The sequence below is a fragment of the Heteronotia binoei genome, chromosome 15, assembly GCF_032191835.1.
Source record: "Heteronotia binoei isolate CCM8104 ecotype False Entrance Well chromosome 15, APGP_CSIRO_Hbin_v1, whole genome shotgun sequence".
NCBI lineage: Eukaryota > Metazoa > Chordata > Lepidosauria > Squamata > Gekkonidae > Heteronotia > Heteronotia binoei.
In genome coordinates this window covers 26,400,009-26,418,001 of record NC_083237.1, presented here as the reverse complement: position 1 = coordinate 26,418,001, position 17,993 = coordinate 26,400,009, and the positions used below count along the sequence as shown (strand labels likewise).

The following is a 17,993-nucleotide window of genomic DNA, read 5'->3' as shown; positions in this document are numbered from 1 at the left end:
CAAAGGAGTTCCTGCTACAAAAAACAGAACCCTCAGCCACCATAGTGCAATGACATCATAAAACCAGTGTCCATTAGAAACCATAAAGAACCAGCCCCAAGCAAAATATTAAAAAGCCCTGTTAAAAAGGCTTGGTTTGGGTCCAGCCCAGATTTCTGCATGTGTTTGTGTGTGTGTGTGTGGGGGGGGGATTTGCTGACCTCCCCTGCAGGGGACATCTGATTTCCCTCTAAGCTATTCCTTAGGAGTCCTCCATCCAGGACCTGCATTTTGGAGGATGACGTGGAAGGGAAGAATTAGCAAAAATGGCCATCTTCTGCTTCTTACAGAAAAGTGTTCCAGAGCTCCAGGGCCATCACAAACAAGTCCCTGCTGGATATATGACTTTCTCTCTCTCTCTCTCTTTCTTTCTTTCTTTCTTTCTTTCTTTCTTTCTTTCTTTCTTTCTTTCTTTCTTTCTTTCTTTCTTTCTTTCTTTCTTTCTTTCTTTCTTTCTTTCTTTCTTTTTCTTTCTTTCTTTCTCAGGACTATGTGGATGCCCTGAAAGGGCTGTGCTACGATGGCATGGAAGGCCTGCTCTTCCTCCTCCTCTTCTCCTTCCTCTCTGCCCTTTCCTTCACCACAGCTGTCTGCAGTCTACCCCGTGCCTGGAAGAGGTTCCAGAGCAGGTAAAGCTGATGTCTTGGGTTCTGGGCATTAGCAGGGGACAGATATAGCACAACCTTGCAAACAAGTCCTGTAGTTGCTTCTTATAGGCCCACACCTATCTGTGTATTTCAGAAACGGAAAAAAGCCTTCCCAACTCTGTAAAGTTTCCTGGCTTAGAAGTCATTCCTGTGCCAGTGACAACCAACTAGGCTATTGGCTGTTTACTGTCCTGACCATTTGGTGGCTTTTGTGCACTGTTTCTGGGAGGCTGAGTTATGGTGTGCACCAGAACTGAAAGATTGGAGGGTTTTTTTAAAGAACTAGAGAACAATTGTCTTTTGTACTGACTGTAGCATCAGTTATGGAAGTCTGCCTGGAGGCTGTTTCATGTGGGTAGCCATGTTGGTCTATGGTAGAATAGCAAGATTCAAGTCCAGTAGAACCTTAGAGACCAACCAGATTCCCAGGGTGTAAAGTTTTGAGAATCAAAGTGGAAGGACTCTCGAAGGCTTATACCCCAGAAATCTTGGTCTTTCAGGTACTACAGGGGTGGAATTCTAGCAGGAGCTCCTTTGTATATTAGGCCACACACCCCTGATGTAGCCAATCCTCGCAAGAGCTTACAAGGCTCTTTTTTCTAAGCTCTTGGAGGATTGGCTACATCAGGGGTGTGTGGCCTAATATGCTAAGGAACTCCTACTAGAATTCCACCCCTGAGGTGCTACCAGACTTGAACTTTGCATGAAGGGTGTTTACAGAAATGTAGTTTTAGAGCAAATGATATTTGAATGGTGGCCTCAGGTATCCTAGCAGTAGCAACTAGGGATGATCTGTCCTGATCTAGCATTGAGACATCAACTGTGATCTTCTGATATACCTCAGTAGAAGAGGTCTTCTGGCAGCTTCTGCTAGAGAGAAGAAAGAGGTACAACCGCAGCCAGCTGCCTGAGACTAGGGGAGGTTGTACTACTTCTGTCTCAGGTGCCTAGATGCTTTCCTTGGCCACTTAGGTTGCCCCTGATCACTCTTCAGTTGTAGGGAAAGGAAGTAGGTTTGCCAGGTCTGTGTTGGAAAATACCTGCAGACTTTGGGCGTTTATCTGGGAGAGGGCAGGGTTTGGGGAGGGGAGGGGCCTCAGCATGGGACAATGACACAGAGTCCACCCTTCCAAGCAGCCATTTTCTCCCGGGGAGCTGATCTCTGCCAGCTGGAGGTCAGTTGTAAAAGTGGGAGATCTCCAGGCCCCACCTGGAGGCTGGCAACCCTAAAAGGAAGTGGCCTGTGAAAAAGGACTGGACCATGATGCCTGTGAGATGACAGGACTCATCCATGGGACTTTGCGCTCTCAAAGAATGTCTCATTTAAACTGTACTGCAACACGTGCAAAGCAGTGACCTGTGCTGTGTTTTCACGCTGGTGTGACATGCATAAGGGCTATTCATCTATGGCAAGCAAACTAAACATGTACTGCTGCTTTGTGCAGGTTGCAGTACACAGTATGAGACCCTGAATCCATCGCAAAGTCAGGAAGGGAAGGTCTTACTTTGCAGCGTGGCCCAAGTGTCTGAGATTGGCGGAAGCCATCTCAGTCAACAAGTTGCAAGACCCTTCATGACGACAAAAAGAGCAGGGAAGCAGGCCCGTAGCCAGGGCTTTAAGAGTTGGGGGGCATATCAAAAAAATCAGGCAGCACTTAGCAGTTCCCCTCCCCTGGCTGCCACCCCCATGACTCAGGGCGCCCAACCAGCATTCCGTTCACTGCTACACTACAGCACCATGGACAGGAAAAGAATGTTCTCTTGCCTTATCTCCTTAAACTGAGGCATCAGTCGGGATTTGGACTTCAACTTACTACATCTGCAAAGATTGTAGCCTGCCTGGGTACTGCTGCAGTTAGGCTGTAGTATGAGCCAACAGGTGTTCTGTAAACTTCCTTGAATCCTTGGAGAAAGGTGGGGTTAGAATGTTAGAATAAATACAAGACAAGGAACAAATGTATTGTCAGAGCTACTGTGGGAGACTCAAGGATGTGGTACTATAATTTTGGTGTGGGAAAGGAAAGCGGCCAGATCTCATCAGATCTCGGAAGCTAAGCAGGGTCAGTAGTTGGATGGGGGGGTCACCAAGAAGACTCTGCAGAGGAAGGCAAGTAAACCATCTCTGCTTCTCACCTGCCTTCAAAGCCCCTTACTGGGGTCACCATAAGTCAGTTGCTACTTGACAGCACATATGTATGTCATTTTGGTGTGAGATTTGCAGGATATGCTGTATTTTTTTGTAGCAGGAACTCCTTTGCATATTAGGCCACACACCCAGATGCAGCCAATCCTCCAAGAGCTTGCAGTAGGCCCTGTACTAAGAGCCCTCTAAGCTCTTGGAGGATTGGCTACATCAGGGTGTGTGGCCTAATATGCAAAGGAGTTCCTGCTACAAAAAAGGCCTGGAGTTGACAGATCACGAGCAATTAACAGCAGCTGCTTCCTTGGGATCTTTGGGCTCCAATCCTACTTGTGAAATCAGGGGGAGGGTGATTTCTTCCAAAATTGCCCCTCACTCTCTCTCTTTCTCTTTCTCCTTGCGATCCTGTGCAGGGACTCCGACTATGACGACATGGAGGACGACGACCCTTTCACGCCCCAGGCACGTAGGCTGCCGGCGGTGCGCGCGGGGGGGGCCGGGCCCACCCTGCCCGGCTCCTATAGCCACTGTTCGAGCTGGGGCAGCCGTGGCAGCCTGCGCCTCTCAGCCCCCCCCATTTCCAACGCCCCCATCTCACAGTACATGTGAGTAGCCCCCAACCACCCACCTCCCAACCCCCTCCCCGCGCGCTCGGTCACGATGCCCCCTGCGAAGTGGGAGGGGCTTGGAGCAGCCAGCGATGGCAAAGAGCTGAGTGCGCGAGTGGTGGGGGGAAGGGAGGGCTGACTCCCCCAGATGAGCATCCGAGTGCTCCCCACACTTTTCCCTCTGCCTGCCCCTCTCCCTCCCTCCTCTTCCGCTGTCCTGCCATTCGCATCCCATTCATTCCTCCCGTCCGTCTTTCTCCCCACCTGCCTTTGCTTCAGATGCTTTCCGACCACTGTCTCTCCTGCATGTCGCTCTAAAGCCTCTTGCGGTGTTTTGGGGAAAGAAAATAGCTTTGAAATGGGCAGGGGCCTGTATAACGGAGTTCACAGGTTGGGTCTGAGGTCCCCACTCTGTACTAGAGGCCAGCCATCAGATCAGATGTGAGTTGTGGCTTCTACTTAATCCCCATGCATGTAGTTCTTGATTTGGATCAGGACTGTGGTTATGCTTGCCAACCTTCAGGTGTGTCCTGGAGTTCTCCCAGAATTATGCCTGCTCTCCAGATGACAGAGGTCAGTTCCCTTTGAGAAAATGACTGTTTTGTGGGGGGGGGGGGGGGGACAGAACTCTATAGTATTATACCCTGCTGAGGTCCATCCCCTCCCCAAATGCCATCCTTCCCAAGCTCCACCTCCAAAGCTTCAAGAACTTCCCAACCTGGAGCTGGCAACCCTAACCATGGTGTATGTGAGGAAGGGGCTTCAGCTTCCCACCACCACCATTCCCCTGACCTGCAAGTGGTCCTGAGGGTGCACTATTTGTTACTTTGAAGAAAAACACAGGCTCCCCAGCATACATGTGGTTTCACGCAACAAGCCGAATAGCACAGCCCCTGGACTCTTACAAGTCAGGGGAATGGTGAGTTGAGTGGGGAGCTGAAATAGTGGCTTGAAAGAGGCAACTCTTGCCTGCATAACCACTGTCACTTCTGGTCAAATAGATTTTGCAAGTTTTTAAAATGATTTTTAAAAACCCTGCAAAACCTGCTTATAATGTGGAATGAACGCTACAAAAACCGCACTACAAAAACCTTTGAAGCTGCATAAACGCTCCAGGGGGTGGGGGGAATCATCTGTGTTCTGCCTAGGCTATAGATTTAAATTGGCTTTAACCCTGTTTAACTATTGCAGTGCGTGACTGGGGAACAATGTAGGCTATAAACTGGTGAAGCGACTAGCTCTTTCTTTATAGATGGTGCTTCTGCATTAGGACCCTTGTACACCGCCCAGTTGGAAGCAGAACTGTCACAGGTTTCACACGCAAACAGTGTCTCTCGTTAGCATCCTACAACCCCAGACTACCCTACAAATGTGTAAGTGGGCAATGCAGTACTGGTGAGCACAGAGGACAGTTAACAATACTCCTCATTGGGTTTTCCCTTACCTGCAAAGACGGATGGGAAGCCACCACCATTTAATGTTGTTCTATGTATTTTCCCCCTATAACTGTTGCAAACAATTGCCACTTTTGCACTTTATTTATTTGCACTTTTGTAAGAAAAGCCTGAATTCTAAAAATGGCAAATGCAAACTGCTACACAGAGAATGACTGGCAGGACTACCTTGCAAAGTTAATGGTGGAGGTAAGCAAATGGATCGTGGAAGAAGTTGAGTGCAGAAAAGATCTCGACACCAGGCAGGCATGTCCGCATCACAGAATGCTCCTGCACAGAAGGCGGGACTCTGGCAGCCCATTCATCATGCTGGGTTGGAGTTGCACTCTTGACACGAGAACAAAATTAGCACAAATGAGCATTTGGGAGGGGGGGGGAGAACAAAAATGAACTGCTTCCACACTGGGACATTTTATTCCTTTTCTGCAGTAGGCTGCAAGCACAATTACAACTGAAGTTTCACATGGCACTTAATATAACTCGATATAATAATATTGAGGGAGGGATGGTGGCTCAGTGGTAGAGCATCTGCTTGGTAAGCAGAAGGTCCCAGGTTCAATCCCTGGCATCTCCAACTAAAAAAAGGTCCAGGCAAAGAGGTATGAAAAACCTCAGCTTGAGACCCTGGAGAGCCACTGCCAGTCTGAGTGGACAATACTGACTTTGATGGACCGATGGTCTGATTCAGTAGAAGGCAGCTTCATATATTCATAACTCTATATTCCCCGCAAAAATCCTGCAATGTCCATCCGTAACAGAAAGATCCTGCAAGAGGTTTACGAGGAAATATCTCTCATTTGGCAAATATCTAATTTCTTCCTGTCGCTTCTTGTTTATTCCTTTGTTTATGCTGCAGTTAGTGTCTTCCCAGTTTAAATTTAACTAGTGCTTTAGCTGATTAATAGCTAACATTGCTATCCTAAGCAGAACAACATCGTTCTAAACCAACTGACTTCAGCTGAGTTAGAAGGGTATAGTGTGGCACCATAAATCTGCAAGTGGACTTGAAACCTGCATACATCAAAACTGTGTACCTGTCTAAACAGCCCATAACGACTAAAGAAGCTATGAAAGTTGTTCAGTTCCTAAATTTGTCAACCTCTCTTTTTTTAAACTGATACTTCATGCCTCTGCATCCATGTTCAAACCATAGTTCCCTTCCACCATGCAATAGGTAACTGGTTCTTGTTACAGAGTTTGCATGTGTGTATGCTTAAGTACTTTCTTTTCATTTTGTAGTCAGGTGACATTTTTAAAAAATTAATTACTGTGTTTTCACAGTAGCGCTATAAGTCATAAAAATATAATAAAAAATGAATGTGGCTTTGGCCACAAAGTGAAAAGTATTCTTTTAAAAGGCACCAGAACTGTAAATAGTTCTCTAGGAATTCTGTGGCTAGCCTAGCAGTGGAGAATGGAAAGTAATGAATTAACCAGAACGAAAGTTTAAAGAGACAGTAGTCCAGAGAAACCTCAAAAGCATTTTGATTGTCTGCTCTGGACATCTAGAGCTGCAATTATATCTTGTGCTTTAAAAAAAAATCATAGCCTCAGGTCTGAAAAAAGATGATGATGAGGAATGTAATGTTGGCAATGATGTTGTTGAGAGTCTCCTTTAAAACTGAGTGAACTGAGAATGGCAGTTCCAGACTGGAATCCGCTATTCCTTGGGAGCAGTATTGTCAGGATTTTCTGGAATGACTATACAAAAATGCTGTTGTGGGAGCCGCTAAAAACCCTATGCAAAGCTTGAGTCTGGTGAAGAAAGCCATGGCCATCAAACCATTTTCTTACCTATTTGCCCAAAGTGTGGGAACATGTAAGCAAACATTGGTACTTTTAAAGACTAAGATCTTTCTGACATAAACACTTCCCTACTCAGATTTTACCAACGTGTGAGAAGGGATCTTAAAACTGAAGGGTGTCTTAGCTGAGTCCAGGACTGGCCCTAGGCTTTCTGGCACCCTAGGCAAGGCTAACACTGGCACCCCTCCCCCCAGCATTGATAACGTCACCAAGTCAAATGGGGGGTGCCCAATTCGACACCCCCAGAAGGCCAGCGCCCTAGGCAATCACCTAGTTTGCTTAGTGGCAGGGCTGGCCCTGGCTGAGTCTCAGACCGTTTCCAAACCAAGTTGTTTTGCAAGAGATGTCAGCGAGCCTTCTCATCTCTGAAGCGGCAGATCCCTCTCTGCCTTGCAGAGATGTAGCAGAGGGGGTGTTTGGCAATATTGTGGCAGCCGTTAAGGGTGCCATCTGCAATTGCTTGGCATCCCCTCTTCTGTGCCTTGTGCTGCTTGGCTTCCAAAGGCAGGATAAGTGCTACCAGGCCTCCCACTCTGTTTGCTTCTCCCTCTGCCCAAGAGTTCCACATCCTTTCATCCCTTGGCAAACGTTACTGCTTATTCAGATTCCCTCCAAATGCCGGGAAGAGCGAAGGCAGAAAGATCAAAATCCCACATGCCAGACATGTCACAGTTCTTGGCTTTGGGCAATGGAACCTGCTGCCCACGGATGCTCCTGTAAGCTTATATAACACAGAAATCTCTCTGGGTCTCCCCCACTCCCTTTGGAAAGCAGGAAGGTGCTATTTGGACCAGTAATTCCCAGACTGGCCTGATTTGAGAGGTCTGCTTATTGGGCTACATGAAGCAAAACCAACAACGCACTTTACAGTTGTGAGAAATCTCCTTTAAGGACAGTTGCTGAGTTTGAATTGATTGAATAATCCAATCACATCCAATGCAGACTCATTAACTGCTCTCACAGGAGGCTACCCACTGCAGCTCTGTATGAGTCACTGCACTGGGTGTGCCTCCTTCCAGTCATTTTGGCCATTGGTGTGAAACAAATCTCCAGTTCCAAGCCACGTATGGACAAAAGATGGATTTGTTTTAATTGACTTCGCTTTGCAGAGCTTGGAGAATGCTTGTCTGGACAAACTGCTCGGGTATGAGAAGCTTAAGGAAAACTGAAAATGTATTTAGGCCCTCAGTCGGTTTAGCATGGAGCAGGAGAGGGATCCCTCGTGTCTCTGTCTGTCCATTCTGTGTCTCACTCACCTGTTCCCATTTCCAGCCAGCTGGCAACTGGTTCGTCTCTGCTCCCATTCCTGCCCTTTATGCCTACCTTTTTGCTATTCGTGTTGCCAACGTACAGGTGGTGGCTGGAGATCTCCCACTATCACAACTGATCTCCAGGTGACAGAGATCAGTTTACCTGGAGGAAATGGCCACTTTGGGAGTTGGGCTCTGTGGCATTCCATCCCACTGAGGTCCCTCTCCTCCCCAAACCCTGCCCTCCTCAGGCCGCACTCCCAAAATCTCCAGGTGTTTCCCAACCCAGAGCTGGCAACTTGAACCTTTCTGTCAGCCCATCTTGTCCCAAAGCAAGGCTTTTGCAGACCATTTCGAGGAGGCTGTCCTGGAGATGACACTGTGACCCTCTCTGTGGTCCATTCTAAAGCTGATCATATTCTCAGTCCCTGATCATTTTCTCACCCAAACTGGATTTCTGAAATCTCCAAAATCTCAACTTTATATTTCTTCCTCCTCCCCTGCACATTTTGTTTTTCTTGCTGCCCCTGTTGAGAGACTGAGATCAAAAGGTGGTCCAAATGTCAGTGGGAAAGAGGGGGGTGGACCTGGGTTTATTCTCATCCCAACAGATACACTTTGGAAGTGGATTCTTTTTGTCTGGTGGAGGGACAGGCACATTCCACCCTCCCCACATGCACACCAGTGACCCTTGGATGCAAACTTCAAAAGTGGGGGTGAGGGTGGGGAGTCTACCACCAGGCAGAGGGTCCACAGCCTCTAGGTATGCACTAGGACCTTCTCAGACTCAGATGCATTAGCCTTTGGCTTCCTGCCTAAAAATACATCAAGGATTTTATTAGCTGCCACATCTCTGAAGGGATCTCTGTGGGACCCTGCTCATTACTGCCAGGGCGGAAGTTTCAAGTTTTTCTGATAGCATCTGGGAATCAGTCTGTCTGCCAGATTTGGGGCAGTGGGGGATGGGAGGGGGAAAAGTGCATTATGAACTTCTTTGTCAATGTCACTTGCAGGAGTCAAAGCGCTTCGTTCAGTGGCAGTCCTCGATTTGAGAGCGTCCCCCTCATTGACCGCCATTCCCCACCCCCTTCGGTAAGTTGGCAGCATGGATTCCTGTGACATGTAATCATGAGGCCATATGCCATGCACCAGCCATGACCAAGTACCCAGCAGCTATCTCAGGTTTGGCTGCCCAAGGCTGCAAAAATGGGTTTCTATCAGAACTCAAATGACCGACAATATGTGGCCCATGTTTTGGATTGGCTGCTTTGGGGTTCCGAACCTCTGGCATCTCTGCGGGACCAGGGGAGCTCTAGTGGGAGCAGCAGTCACAGCAAAACCTCTCAGCTTCTGAAGCACTTGCTGGCAGATATGGTGAACCTGGGTTTGGGTTCTGCACTGCTGTACTGTGAAGGTGGTGCGAGAGCAGTCCCTGCAGTGCTCTTGCTAACGAGCCATATTGCCACTCGCAACCCCATCTTGGAGCTCAAGAGAACCTGGGGGGGAGGTGACACACACAATTGCCCTGCGGTTCCGTGCACAGCATCATGTCTAGCGGGCTGCCAGGGCTTCGTTCAGTCACTGGCCTTTTTTAGTACATGTGGCAGCTGACAGGTAAAGCACAGGCACTGTGGAAATGATGTTACGATTTTATTCTAGTTTTCACTCAAGAAGTCTGAGATGCTGGCCCAGAGGTCAGAAAACCAGGCAAAACTCTTTTTCCTTGGGTGGTTGACAATGCAACCAACATGTTGCAGGGTGTGACATGCCTCCACTAACAGGTTACTTTGCCTTAGGCACAGAGTTGCTTAGATGAGTTTCTTAGAGCTCAGCCACACATTATGGCTTCTTCCTAAATGATGAAAGCGTTTCGTCTCCTGCTAGTGCAGCTTCTGGGATCACTTTATCAAGCAGGAGAACAGCACTGAAAAGGGAAGGGATGTTTTAACCCTTTCTTTGCCCACTATTTTCTTCTTAGAAAAAGTCATCTCTCTTGGAACTGTTTTTAGCCCAGTTTGGGGGGAGGGATGGGGAATGGCAGGGGCAAAAGGGTTAAAACTTCCCTGTTTCCCTGGGTTGTTCTCCTCTGTGATTGAGCAGTCCCAGAAGCTGCATTTGCAAAAGGAGGAGGAGTGATTTGAGGGGAAGCCCCCATAACTGTGCAGTAGTAAAGGGAATGCGGGTAGCCTGAATTTAACTGGTCCAGCTGGAATTTCATCTTCTGTGGCTCATGTGAGAATAGCATAAATGGGAGGAGAAACATGGTGCAATCCTTGTCTGAAAAGAATCTTGTACCTTCAGAGTTACTCTTGTCAGTTGCAAAGAAGACTGTATGGTTAGAACAAGCAAGGTGCCTGGGAATCAGTGAACAGCTATTAAGTCTCACGTTTGATGGGCGTGTAGCCTATAAAAAGAGAAATGGCAGGGCACTTTTAAGCAGGGGTCGTTTCGTAGAAAAATAGGTGGTGGAGCTCATTAGCATAACTCATTAGCATATCCCCCAGCCAAAAGCAACCCAATGCAAGAAAGGAGAGCCTCGGGCAAGCGAGGCCTGCTTGGGCTGACTAGAGATCCAGGCAGCCCAAGCAGGCCTCACTCACCTGGGGCTCTCCTGGGCTGCCCCCCCCCCAGTCAAAAGGCCAGCAAGCCACCTGCCACCCAAAATCACATGAGAAGTGAAGAAAGGGAGGTATGGGCTTCTCCAGGGGTTAATGAGAGCTGCTAGGGGTATGGCAAAGCTCCTTGTGGCTGGCTGGCTGGCTGCCTGCTCTCCTAATCCAGGGATTGTTATGCAGCTGCACCTACTATTCAATGGACAAGGTAGGTGGGGAGGAGGAGGGGGAACCCTCAGGAAGGTTCAGGAGCTGTGCTCCTGTGAGCTCCTGCTGAATCTGAGGCCTGTCTTTAAGTGATGCTAGCTAGCTGTACAACCACAGTAGGTGGGGAGCAGCCATTCAGAATGTCCATGGCAGGCCTCACAGGGTGAAGATAGTTGCCAACGTCCAGGTGGGTGTAGGTAACAGAAGGACCACAGTGTAGGAAGATAGAACAGATACTAAAACACCACGTATAATCAATAGTAAAACTATAATTGATATAAATACTATTTGTGTTGTCTTGGTTATAGTGCAAAAAACACTGACGAGATGCAAACATATACACAATTTCAAGAGATTCACAATACAAAAAGGTGTCTCTACTCTTCAAAAGACAGAAGCTTGCAAGGCAATGCAGAACGGTGTCTCTGTTCTTCAGACAATAGAAGCTTGCAAGACAATGTTGCGACCACCTCCATCCCCCTTGTCTTACAAGCTTCTGTTGTCTGAATAGACACTTTGTTGTATTGTAAATCTCTTTAAATTGTGTATATGTTTGCCTCTTGTCAGTGTAGGATTACACTGTTTTTTGCGCAATAATCAAGGCAACATGAATAGTCTTTATTTATATCGATTATAGGTTTATTATTGATTACACAGGGTGCTTTAGTATGTTATAACCACCCGTTGGGGCCTGGAGATCTCCCAGCATTACAACTGATCTCCAGTCCGCAGCGATCAGTTCCTCAGAAGAAAATGGCTGCCTTGGTGGGTGGTCTGTGACATTGTATCCTGGGCTGAGGTCTCTCCCCTCTCCAAACTCTGCTGTCCTCAGGCTCCACCCCAAATTTCTAGGAATGTCCCAAGCTGGAGTTAGTAACCCCACTGCCCTCTCATCTATTTTTCCCCCTGCCCGAGGCCACGTGCCTCAGCCAATGGAAAGGCTCTGATGAAACCAGGGCACTTTTTTTTTTGTAGTAGGGACTCCTTTGCATATTAGGCCACACATCCCAATGTAGCCAATCCTCCAAGCGCTTACAGGGCTCTTCTTACAGGTTCTATTGTAAGCTCTTGGAGGATTGGCTACATCAAGGGCGGGTGGCCTAATGCACAAAGGAGTTCCTGCTACAAAAAAAGCCCTGGATGAAACCAGTTCTTATCTCCCGATTCTTATTGTAATATTCCATTTGGATGCTTACCTCTCAACTTCTCTTCTCTGTTGCCTCACAGTATTCCCCCAGCATGCGAGCGTCTTACGTCGGTGCTAGCGAAGAAGTGGAACCCCCCTACCGGACCGGATACCAGCCCTAGATGCACCCCAGAAGACCCTCTACCCACATCCACACCATCTGACTAACACAGAGCAGATCCCCCCTCCTTTCCCAGTTTCTTATCAGAGTGCAACTGAAGTGCACCCTCTCACCATGTCCCCTGCCCTTTGCCCAGCATCTCTTCTTCATTCACTTAATTTGCCTGGCCTCAGAAAGGAAGCAAGAGAAGAAGAGCCAGCAAGGTTATCTCCCATCATCGGCATATAAGGGACGTCGACAGAGGCAAGGATAAGGAGTGGAAACAAAAGATAAAAGAAAGGGGGGACCAGAGAAAAGGAATGTAATCAAAAAAGAGGGTTGATAGGGAACCAGGACAAAGGAGAGCAGCTGAGCGAGGCAAGAGGGATGAATGATGAACAAACAAATGAAAAAAACCGCCAGCCGTGTATAGAAAAGCGAACTCTGGCCCACCAAATCTCATGCAACGATAAACGAGGTAGTCTCTAGAGTGCTATGGGATTTCTTTTTTTGCAGCAAACAGCTGCCCCTTTCAGAAAAGAGCAGGAGAGAGGTTTAGCAAGTAAAAATACACCATAAAAGAACAGGAACACCATATGCAAAGGTGATGTGCAAAAAAAAAAAATGAATGAATGGAGGGACAGAGCAAACGAGTGAAAGGAAGGATGAATGGGAAGAGAGCAGAAAGTGGAGGGAGTCAGCATGTGGCAAGGTATAAAACTACAGGGGGAGTGTCCCGCCCCTCAGCAGGAAACTGCCCTGCTCCAGGCTCTCACACTGGGTAGACCAGAGGGATGGGAGGATGGCTCCCAGAAGCCCCAAGGAGAGCAGAAGAGAAGAGAAGGAAGAGGGGAGTCCGTTTGGGGCCGGAGCCACCCCTGCTCCCCACCAGCCTCTTTGTTCCTAATTAGAGACCCACCCACCAACAACACTAACAAGCGTTTGGAATTTGCCCAGTTTAAAATAAAAGGGAAACTTTATTTTACATCCTTTTGATTTTTGTGTGGTTGTTTGGAGTGGGGCGGGGCCAGGGGTGGGGTGCGTTACTGAGGGATCTTCCTGAGGCTGTAAGGCAAAAGAAAATGGCGGACTTGCCCAGTCTCTGTGATTTTTATATTTTGGAAGACAATGTTTGGATTGGGGAAGATATGTAGTCTGCAATTCTGGTAGGCTTTTAAATATTTGCGTGTTGGAATTCAAAGGGATAGGGAGGAGACTGAAAATAAAATCGTAACGTGCAAATTGGAAATGTACGCAAACATACGATGAAAGGCAGTGCAGAATGTGAGCTCAGAAACTTTCAAGGGAGATGCTGCCCTGTGAAGTCTTGTGAGCAAAATTCTGCTTTGTGAGCTTCTGCATAAATTTGATTGCTCTGCGGCCATTTTTCCTGAGCGAAGACAAAAATATGCGAGACCAAGACTAAAAAACTGTGAGCTAGCTCACACCAACTCAGCTTAGAAGGAACCCAGGTTTTGACATGCAGAGATAAGATGGAGCTGTTCAGCGATTCAGACCTTAACATGGAGATTTATTTGCTGCTGTGCACACAGTCAGCCCTCCAGTTGTCATCCCCCCTCCCACCGTAGTGGCCCAAGTCGCATCTTAGCCTTGGACAAGGGGAGGCAGCAGAGCTTGTTCTCAGCTCCTCACAGCATCTGTTCTTCTCTCTCCCGCTCCCTGCCAGTGATTCAATGGGAATAAATTTAGCAAAGCAGCCAAAGGCCCAACGATTCCCTCTTGCTGTCATGCCTGCTGTGATAATGGGCCCTCTTTCCAGCAGAGGAGAATGTTACGTGAAGCCTGGTTATTGAATTCTCTGCTCCATCTGCAAAGATGGCTCCCCTGTTTCAGCTCTTCCCTTGCAGTACTGCCTGCTAACAACTGCAAATGATATAGATATATTTTGCAGTTCTGGTTTCTTTAGAATCAATCGGTGGTCCTGATCCTATAACACATCCCTCCCAACATTTTCTGGAGGGCAACTGCCATGCTCATGAAGCCAAACAGACCCCCAAGCACAATCAGAGACCTCTGTGTGTTCTATTCCCCTGTGAATATAAGAGAAGCCATGTTGGATCAGGCCAATGGCCCATCCAGTCCACCACTGTCACACAGTGGGCAAAAAACCCAGGTGCCATCAGGAGGTCCATCAGTGGAGCCAGGACACCAGAAGCCCTCACCCTGTTGCCCCTCCCAAGTACCAAGAATACAGAGCATCACTTGTCCCAGACAGAGTTTTCCAACAATACACCGTGGCTAACAGCCACAGATGGATCTCTGCTCCATATGTTTATCCAATCCCCTCTAGAAGCTTGTAGCTGCCGCCACCTCCTGTGGCAGTGAATTCCAAGCGTTAATCACCCTTTGGGTGAAGAAGTACTTCCTTTTATCCATTCTGTGCATGTATAAAGTGCCATTGTCACAGCTGACTCATGGCAACTGCAACACGGGGCTTCCCAGACAAGTGGGAAGCAGAGGTGGTTTACCATAGCCTTCCTCTGCAGTGTATTCCTTGGTGGTCTCCCTTCCAAATACTGACCCTGCTAAGCTTCCAAGATCTGACAAGATTGGGCTACACTGTGCCACCTTCTCTCCCCTGTTCCCCTGCAAAGGGGGGCAAATCTAGACCAGGGCTGCCTAAGGGAGCAATCCAAAATCAATATCTTCAGGATCAAGTCTCGCTTTATTCAGTGTGGTTCTTTCCTCACCCAGGACTGCACTTGAAACTTCCTGTTGCTTCCCAGGTGACAGATCTGAGACTACATTAAATCATAAGAATTTGTTCTTGGAAACACAACTGCAGCAGTTGAATACCTACTAAGTTGTCACAAGGCAGCAATAGTGAAGACGAGGTTGGATGTTCAGTTGAAAACCAGATGGGGAGGTCCTAATTTTAAAAAAGCAATTCTTGGTAGTCTGGGAACAGTTTATTTCTCACAGACCTGAAGAGCTACTGTCACAACTTCCCTCTTAATTTATGTGTAATGCTGCCACCAGGAATTGGATTCCAAACATTTTATTTAACATTCCCAGCTGAATTTGTGCCCAAGCTATAAGACTTCTTCATTGGCCTATGTGGCCCTGAGGATGACACATTAAATGATGCAAAATTAGACAGCAAACTATATTTAGTAGAATATACCATCCCTAACAATTTATCCAGGTAATTTTGTAGAGAGTTTTGTACAGTGCTACCCTATTCCCTGTGCAGAAAAGCCATCCTGAATAATTCAATTTTGCAAAGTTTGCGGAAAGGCACAAGTTGAGGGGCCACAACAGAGAAAGCACATGCAGTTGTCGATTTTGCCCATTCGCAGATTGGCACCTATGGAAGGCCCCGCTTATGAGTGAAGTAAACCAACCTCAAAATTGCTTTCTGGGAAGTAAGCCTATTCAAATAACTTCAGGGTAGAACTGTTTTAGGATTTCTCCCTGTGCCTCTTAAAATCCCCCTTCTTCCAACAATCCTTCTTTCCTATGATTGCCAAGTGGTCTGCACAACAACTAGATTCATATCTGACAAAGGAACCTTTGACTTTCAAAAGCTCACATCTGAAAATTTTGTTGGTCTCTTAAGGACTCAAATCTAGCTGTTCTACAATTAAACTGAATCTTTCAAGCTGAATCTTTGCATCTGGTGCTATTACCTGGCAGCTCTTCCCTGTGGACTAAATTTACTGCTGCCTCTTTCCCCTTAATTAAAAAAAATCATTAATCACATTTCAATAGCATTTTCAAGTGGTCAAAGTTTCATGCATCACCTTGTCTTAATCGTTGCAACAGCCCTTCAAGGCAGGCCAGTATTATTCTCCCCACGTTGAAGGGAGAGCTGAGACTGAAAAAGACTTGCCTAAGGCCATTTAGTAAATTCATGGTCAAGGTGAAATTTGAATGTATAAGAATTTGAATGTATAAGAATAACAGTGTTATATTGTTGGTCATATCATTATTAACAATGTCACTGTGCCATTTAAACCAGAGCTGGTATTGACTAGAAAACTAAGCTGAGGGATTTTCTGATTTACAACTCAGCTTTCCAGCAGCTCTAGCAGCAGATTCAGGAAGGGAAAAAAGGAAATACGTCTACACCGTGAGTGATTAAAATGTGGAATTTGCTGCCAGCAGTTGACTACTGGAATAAATAGCTTTACAGGGGGATCAAATAAATTCATGGAGGATAGGTCTATCAGTGGCTACTAGCTATGGTGGCTGAGGGGAATCTCCATGTTCAGAGGCACTAAAAGTCTGAATCCCAGAGCCAGGAGGCAACATCAGGGGAAGGTCTCTATGCCCTGTTGTTGGCCCTCCAGAGGAGCAGGCTGGCCACTATGTGAGTAAGGATGCTGGACTAGATGAATCCCGTCTGATCCAGCAGGGCTCTCCTTATGTTCTGCAACTAGGGTTGCCAGCCATGGGTTGGGAAATTCCTGGAGATTCCTGGGTATTTGGAGGATGAAACCGAGGGAGGAGCTTGGGGAGGGGGGAATACCACAGCAGAGTATACTGCCACAGACTCCAAAGCAGCCATTTTCTCCAGGAAAACTGATCTCAGTTGCCTGGGGATCACTTGTAAATTCTGGGAGATCTCCAGGCCCCGCCTAGAGGTTGGCAACCTTAACGTTAGCTCTGATTTCAAAGGCATGGTGACATATTATTAATAGCTACTAATAAAACATGAATAGCACTAATATATTAAGTATTGGTTATGTTATAATTCTATTATTAAAAGTTACTAATAAAAGAATTATAATGTAACCAACACTTAATATATTAGTGCTATCCATGTATATCGCTTGAGGCCTTCTACATAACCACGGCAACAGTCCTTAACAACAGCCCCGCGAGGAAGGCCAGTATCCCCCTCCCCCGCGGAGAGAGAGCGGCCTGCCGAAGGCCGCTTACCGAGTCCGTGGCAGAGGCGAGCTGCAACCCCGGAGACCTCCGCGAGCAAAGGTGGCGCTGTAGTACGATTCAATTTGATTGACTAACGGCTGGTGCCGGTGGGTAGGACTTGTGGGCTGTCGAGGGCGTTTCCATATTGTGACGTCACTGCGCGCGTCTGCGCGTTCTCCTCTCCTCCCCTCCCCTCCCAGGCGACCGGAAGGAAGGCTACAAGCTAAGAGACAGACGGACGGAGCGGGCAAGAGAGTCGGCGGGCGCCATTTTGGGCCGCGAGAGGCGTCCTTTGGGAGCGGGCGGATCTCGCAGGCGGTTTCCGACTCTGGAGCCAAAAATTGGCCCGCCGTTTTGTGTCGTTGCCGCCGCGAAGCTGAAGCCGAGAGAGCCGCTGCTTTGTTAGGCGGAGGGGGAGAGGAAAGGAGTAGGGGGTGGGGTAGGAGAGAGAGAGAGAAGCAGGACCCGGATGTAAGTGGCCCACTAGGGGCTGAGGCCCGCGTGGAAGTGGGCAGTCCTGCTGAGGGCGAGGCTAGGGAAGACCGAGCGGGGAGGTTGGCCCTGAGGGGAGAGCAGCCGAGTGTTTCTTTCGGGGGGGGGGGGTGAGAGGGGAAGGAGTGGGTGAGGGTGGGTTGCCGCCTCAGTCCAAGGGTTGCCTAGGAAACTGACGTGTCGGGTGAGGGAGCGCAGTAGCTATACACGAGAATTGTAATAAAGGGCTCTAGCTGTAGCAAAGCAAACAAAGCGGGTTGCAAAGGCTAAAAGGTTCTGGGGGAGGGCAAGAGCGTGTGGCTGCTCTTGTGTTTCCTCTTGGAAGGTGTCAAGAGGGAGCACTCCCTGGCTAGCGCTGCCTGTGCTGTAAAGGAATCTGGGGCCCTTCAATTGCATTTCGGGCAAAGGGCCGTTCCTACAAGTTGGCCCTGGCTCCCCGCAGAGAGTGTGATGTGCGTCTTGCTCTTGTGCGTCTTGCCCTGTTAACTTCCTTTGTTTGAGCTCTGCCGGGAGTAAAGAGACGGAAGTGGTGGGCCCCTCCCCCCCCCCTCAAGAG

The 17,993-nt window shown here is 47.9% G+C and overlaps 1 protein-coding gene across 2 annotated transcripts in view; it reads left to right on the top strand.

The window, feature by feature from the left end:
• TTYH1 (tweety family member 1) overlaps window positions 1-12,108 on the top strand; it is an 82,224-nt gene extending 70,116 nt beyond the window's left edge. Inside the window, exons 11-14 of one of the 2 annotated variants that reach the window (XM_060256038.1) lie at window positions 526-668; window positions 3,240-3,431; window positions 8,958-9,036; window positions 11,991-12,108. In XM_060256038.1, the coding sequence (XP_060112021.1) occupies window positions 526-668; window positions 3,240-3,431; window positions 8,958-9,036; window positions 11,991-12,071 (495 nt within the window). In that variant the 3' untranslated portion in view covers window positions 12,072-12,108. The remainder of the gene's footprint in view (window positions 1-525; window positions 669-3,239; window positions 3,432-8,957; window positions 9,037-11,990) is intronic. The other variant, XM_060256039.1, reaches the window with a different exon arrangement.
• Window positions 12,109-17,993: the final 5,885 nt, after the last annotated feature.